Here is a 6,597-nt window from a genome sequence, read left to right as displayed (position 1 = left end):
TTCCACTGAGGAATGCAAGGTTTTTGGCTCCAATGCAATGGCAAAAAAGCAGCAGTGTCTTCCTAGGGGGAAAAAAAAACCATGCAAAACTCAAATAAGAATATCTTAGCAGCATACAACAACACAACACACCTACAATTCAATGCAAAGAAGAGGCTCAATGGAGCACTGAGCACAAACCCTATTCATGTGGTAAGAGCAAAAGAAAAGGACCCACAACTTTTTCCCCCCCAAAGTGTGAGCTTCTCTTGAATCCTGGAGGTAACACCTGTCTTTGCTTCACTATTAGACATCCTGGTAGCAAACAATACAACCAATAAATAATTTCTCTCAACTTCTACATACATACCCATGCACCCAATCCAATACACTCATGTATACTATATATGAATGAAACTATGTACATATATGTGTATGTGTGTGTGTGTGTGTGTGTGTGTGTGCGTGTATAAGATGAGGAAGCCACATTTTTAAAAAATCAGTCAGAAGGTGGGAAAAAGACTACCACCCACGTGTAAACATGCAACTGTTTTTGTTTCACACTACTGTTCGGTGCTCTGTACACACGTACACAGCACTAGGGCGAATGCGTCGTTTTGTGTGGCCTGGGAGCTGTGGCAAAAACTTGAAGGACTTGGGCATTAAGTCTAGGCAGGCATCATGAAATTTCTTGATTCTCCAGTAGTAAATCAGTGGGTTCAGAGCAGATTTGAGGTAGCAGAGCCAGAGGAGCCAGGTGCTGATCTCAAAGAAGTTGTGCTTGTAGTAGAAGTGGCTGTTAAACGTGGCCACGAGGCTGTAGGTCGTGAACGGAGCCCAGCAGATGATAAAAACGACAAAGAGAATCAAGATAGTGGTGAAGGCACGTGTCTTAAAGCTCATATCGATGCTCATCTGGAAGGGTCTCTGCAGACTCATGAGGCCCAGTTTGCTGGCTTGACTGAGGCATATGCCCTCAGGATAGCTGTGAATTCGTACTGCATTGTGCCGCACGGTATTGAGGATGCCCATAAAGGAATACAGCATCATCAGGAAAGGAACAAAAAAAGAAATGAGGACCACCAGGATGACGTAGGCCTGGTAACCAGGGTTGGTGGTATAGCCAAACACACACTGGGGAGCTCTGGAAGGTATCTGCAGCTCTGGGTTGCCCACAGCCAAAGGGAATGCCACACAAAAGGAAGTGGCCCAAGAAATAGCAATGAGCATCTTGGCGCGGTACGGGTTCAGCTTATCCTGCCTCTGAACTATAATCAGGAATCTGTCAATGCTGATGATTAGCAGGATAGCAACTCCCTCAATAACAAAGAGCCAGAAGAACATAGCTGACACCCTGCAGAAGACTTTCCCAAAAATCCACTGAGTTGTGAGAATAGTCACCAGGGCAAAGGGCATATTCAGAACCGCAAGCAACATGTCTGCAAATGCCAAGCTGGCAAGAAGGATATTAATTGCAGAACGCATGGCAGCCTTCTGGTAGACCATAAGGCAGACAACAAAGTTGCCAAGAAAAGAAACCAGTAAAATAAATATCATTATGGCAGAAAGAATGATCTGCAGAGGCAAACTTAGGCTCTTAAAAGCTTCTGACGTTGAAGAGGCTGATGTACTATTCACTGTCAAAGAACTGATCTCAGTTGTGACCATGGTATTAGAACCATGCTTCAGGGGTGAATCTACACCACCATGAAGGACAGACTGAGGTGTGGTAAAATTAACATAGGCATTTTCATAGATAACAAAAGTTGTGTTTGCTGTCCCAGGATGGGCAGCTGTCAGCACTGCCGAGACGACCATGATTTGATTCAGAAGGATGTAATGTTCAACCCAAGACACAGGGGTCCTTGAAACATTTCACCAGAGATCAGCAGATTCCATTTGGTCAGCTTGGAAACACACGCCTGGAAACAGAGGCATTCCATCTTCCACAGCAGTCCGTCTAACTGAGCATAAACCACAAAGGATAGGCATTAAATCTGAAACGAACAAAAAAATTTTTTCTTTAAATTTCTAATCTTACTTTTTTTTCTTTAAAGTTTTACTTTTCTTTCATAACCTGCCTTGATTTCATCAGTGTGGTCGCTACCCCCAGTTATAAAAATTACCACCTTCCCCACTACCATCTCTCATCCATTTTATTCTTAACTATTAAAAAAACTTAGTCATTTTTCTACTCTCATCAACATTGAAATATTGGTTTCTTATTTTTTATGTGTAAATTAAGATGGAGAAACTTTCTGAGAATTTTGAATATCCTAAGGAAACAGAAAACAATTTTTTAAACAAACATGTACCTTGTTACCCAATTTTTAAGGTTACTTTTTATTTTATAATATATAATGGTGCATAGTAGACAGGGCATCAGACCTGGAGTCAGGAAGACCTGAATTCAAATCTAGCCTCAGACACTTACTGGCTGTGTGACCCTGGGCAAGGCACTTAGCTTCTGTTTGCCTCAGTTTCCTCAGCTGTAAAATGTGGATAATAATAGCACCTACCTCCCAGGGTTGCGGGGAAGATAAGGTCAGATAATAATTACAAAGTGCTTAACACAGTAATTGGCATGTAGTAAACACCATAGAATATTAGCTATTATATTATTATTATTTAAACCATAAATATTAAGATTCTAGATTTTACTATTTTGCTCTAAGAACCCTGTCAGTCTGATGAATAACACCCCACCCCTAATCATCTGTCATTCTTAATTTATTCATATCTTAATTTATTTGTCCTGAATGCTTTTCTTTCTTTAATAATTCATCTTTGGAAGAAGCAAGTTGAACAAAGCTACTGGGTGGGTCTCAAGCAAAAGTTATGAATTAAGGCATGCCGTAACACCTTTGCAGTGATTAACCAACAGCCAACTGAGAAAGAATGAAATACTGGATGTTTATCTAAGGGAAATGTGAAGGAAGCATAGGGAAAGGTTGATGGGAGGGTTAAAAAAAAGCCTTTTATTATTTAATAACCATACCTATGGCTGGCTTCGATTAAGGAAAAACTTAATTCATTTTTAAATATTATTTTATTATTATTTCCAGAAAGGCCTGGGATCAAATCTTCCCTCTGACACATACTGGCCTAGCAATCCTGGACAAGTCACCTAAGGTCCTCCTCAGTCTTCCAGACTGTAAGATCAGAAATTGCAAAAAGGGTATAGACCTGTATTGGTAGAAGGAATTTCTTCCCATGGGAGTTCACTAACCTTTAAATAAAATTTAGCATTTTCTTTAAATGTTTAAAAATATTATTCTGGGAAGGGGACCATAGGCTTCAAATAGAATGTCAAAAGGGTCTATGTCACACACACACACACGCACACACACACACGCACACACACATTAAGAATCCCTGCCCTATACCAAAACACAGGTATAGTACCTGCCTTTATAACTGTAAAATTAACATATGGCATATGTTCGTTTCCTAGACTTCCCTGGATAGACTGACAAAATGTTAACATCATGCTAAAACTACTGTCATAACTCAGATATTTGCACTACCAATAACTGGCATGCAGAACAATACTCAGTTCTAAATCTAACTGGCTAGTACACTTCTATTGAATCGAGATACCTTTATCCATAATGCCAGGGGGGCAAGAGAGCCCTCACTAATCCATTATTAAACATTTTCTTCCTATAGTAGTCTATATTTTATCTGTGAAGGTACATCACAAAGCAAATTGCCTCTATTATAACCTGCTCTCTCGGAATTAAAAGACTGAGAAATAAAATAAGAAGGAGTCAAAAAAACAGTTGTCTCAAATGGCTTAGAAATACTTCAGGATCACAGACACATCTAGACCTGGTGGACAGTCCACAAAGAAGGAAATGATATATTTTTACAGATGGGGAAGCTCACTTTTCTTCTGATTTTTGTCAAGAAGTAACCACAAAATTCATCTGAATTGCTCTTCTTTATGGAAGTCAAACACAATAGAATGTCCTGTAATGTCTTTTCAGAGTCTTCTATTTTTAAACCTAAAATGCAAGGCAGCACAGTGTGACGGATACAAAGACAGGCTCAAACCCTGAAAGACACAGGTCCAAGTCCTACCTCTGACACAGACTGGCTTGCGTATGACAGCAGGTCACTCAACGTCCCAGTGTTCCAGGCCCCTCTCAGAGACTCGGTTGTGGAGAAGTACCAACCTAACATTAGGAGAAGGAGCTTCCTCATCCAGGAATTCCCTATGCCAGTAAAATTACAAAGTCCAGTCTTTATTCCTATCCTCAAATGGAAACATTTTTAGGAAGATGTTCATTTTCTCTGCTGCAAAACAGAGTAGACAGATTACAGGATCTCCAAGATCCTTTCTGGACCAGTTGCATAATCATTTGTTAATGTGAGATCCTGTGCATTAACTACAGTTGTTTGTAAATTAAAGGCAGGTAAGAAGCTAAATAGATATAGCACGGGACCTGCATGCAGGAAGACCTGAGTTTAAATCCAGCCTCAGACCCTTCCTAGCTATGTGGTGCTGGGCAAATCATTTAACCTGTTTGCTTCAGTTTCCTTGTCTGTAAAATTGGTATAATGATAGTATGTACTTGCCAGGGTTGTTTTGAGGATAAAGTGAATTATTTGTAAGTGTTATGCAAACATTGTAAGCACTATATAAATGCTACTATCATCCTCACTCTCATGACTATTATTTCATTAGTTCTAACAGTCTGGTTCCATACAAAGGCTAACTATTCATACCCTCTAGGGGAAAACGTCCTAAAATCACCACAAAGGTAATAAAATTACTATGGTAACAAGTAATCCTCATAACTTAGAAACACGTCTATAAATCTGCTTTTGCAGAACGCATCAAAAATATCACCATTTTAATTTTGTTGGTCCAGCTCCATGATTTCATTCACATAGAATATTCCTGGTGTCGGGAATCTCATCGCTGATCTAGATCAGGGACTCATCTGTCATTTGTAGTCTTGTAGAATGTCTTGGAGCAGTGAGGGGTAAAGTACTCCTAGCCACACAGCTAACTTTTATCAGAGACAGGGGCTTAAACCTGGTTCTTTCTGAATCCGTGGCTTGTCCTTTCATCTCCTATGTCATCCTTCCTCAATAATAAACGGCATTTACATGAGACTTTGGAGTTTTTATACAGCACTTAAGATACTTGAACTCATTTGAGCCTTACAACAGCGAAGTAGGTACTACGGTATTATAGCCATAAAAGGAAGCAGGCACAAAGTGAATGATTAATTGACTAGTTTGTGGTCACCCCGTGAATAAGAATCAGAAGAATAATTCGAAGCCAGGTTTTCCCAACTCCAAGAGTGGCACTTTATCTGCTCTGCTACACTGCCTGGCAAGCCTCTTAGCTGTATCTCAATAAACACACTCCCACATTTGTTCATTTAGAATTCATTTGTTCCACATTTGCCCCCTTTTCATTCCAGATCAACCTTCCACTTATGGAATGTGAGTGTTCTGGATAACTGAAGATCCTAGGAAGGACCAACTCAATTCCAAACTCCAAGCTAATCTAAAAGTCATTTGCTAAGCATCTGTTATAAGCAAGGCACAGTGCTAGACACTAGGGATATATACACAAAATGGGGGGAGGGAGGGGAATGTCTCTGCCCTTCAGGAACTTACTTACCTTCTACCGTGAGTTATAATATGTAAACAGACAAGAATATGTAGGATAATTTAAGGAGGGAGAGATGGCTAATAACTCAAGGGGGCAGAAAAGGTTTCCCCATAGGAGGTGGTACATCAACTTAGCCTAGAAGGAAGTATGGAGGCTAAGAAGTTGAGATGAAGACACAGTACATTCCAGTAATGGCCTGGGCTAGGAGAAGCAAAGGCACAGATGTAGGAAACAGACGCCAACTTTAACAAATAGCAAAAAGGTCAGTTTGGCTGGAATGTAGAACAAATGGAAAGGTATGAAATAAGCCTGAAAAAGTAGCATGGAGCCAAAATACAAACGGCTTTAAATGCCAAGCTGAGGGTTTATATTTTATCTCAGCGGCAATAAGGATGAATAAGGGCTTCTTGACCAGGGGAATGACATGGTCAGATTAGTTTATTAGAAAAATTACTCTGGCAGGTATATCGCAGGTGATTTAAAAGGGGTAAAAGATGACAAGCGGGGAATCTAGTTGGGGGAGGCTACAATAGTCTCAGCTAAAGGTACTAACCATAAAGCCTCCCCCAACTATTCCAGCCCACTTAATTGATGTTAGGTAAATGATCAAACAGACCTTTTGCAAAAAGGCAGTTATCACACCTTAAACAAAACCACAGTAAAATGTTTATGCTGTTAGCCTTTATTGCCTACTCTTTCGATATTTTTTTTCCATTAAAAGGACAGTGTTGGAGTGATCACGAGCGTTCTTTTCTTTATTCTTCTCTCTAATTCCTAGCTATCAGGGACAAAGGAAGGTCTCACATCACTGTCTTGCCTTCTTCTAATCTTAGAAAGCTCATTCTTGGTATATATAGTGTTTTTATTGTCATGTTATACAACAGTCTTAACCAGGTGGGAATCTCAATAAGCAACCTAGAGGTACCCTTATGATCCAGCTGATCCAGCAAACTGACCTACATTTACATGCTTCCTCATGGATATTA

The 6,597-nt window shown here is 39.9% G+C and overlaps 1 protein-coding gene across 1 annotated transcript in view; it reads right to left on the bottom strand.

Moving 5' to 3' along the window:
• Window positions 1-537: 537 nt before the first annotated feature.
• The window catches only part of GPR63 (G protein-coupled receptor 63), a 47,141-nt gene continuing 41,081 nt past the window's right edge, over window positions 538-6,597 (bottom strand). The window contains exon 2 of the mRNA XM_036768100.1: window positions 538-1,976. Within this exon, the coding sequence (XP_036623995.1) occupies window positions 538-1,797 (1,260 nt within the window). The 5' untranslated portion in view covers window positions 1,798-1,976. The remainder of the gene's footprint in view (window positions 1,977-6,597) is intronic.

This window comes from Trichosurus vulpecula, chromosome 7, assembly GCF_011100635.1.
Source record: "Trichosurus vulpecula isolate mTriVul1 chromosome 7, mTriVul1.pri, whole genome shotgun sequence".
Classification (NCBI taxonomy): domain Eukaryota; kingdom Metazoa; phylum Chordata; class Mammalia; order Diprotodontia; family Phalangeridae; genus Trichosurus; species Trichosurus vulpecula.
This window is presented reverse-complemented; position numbering and strand designations above follow the sequence as displayed.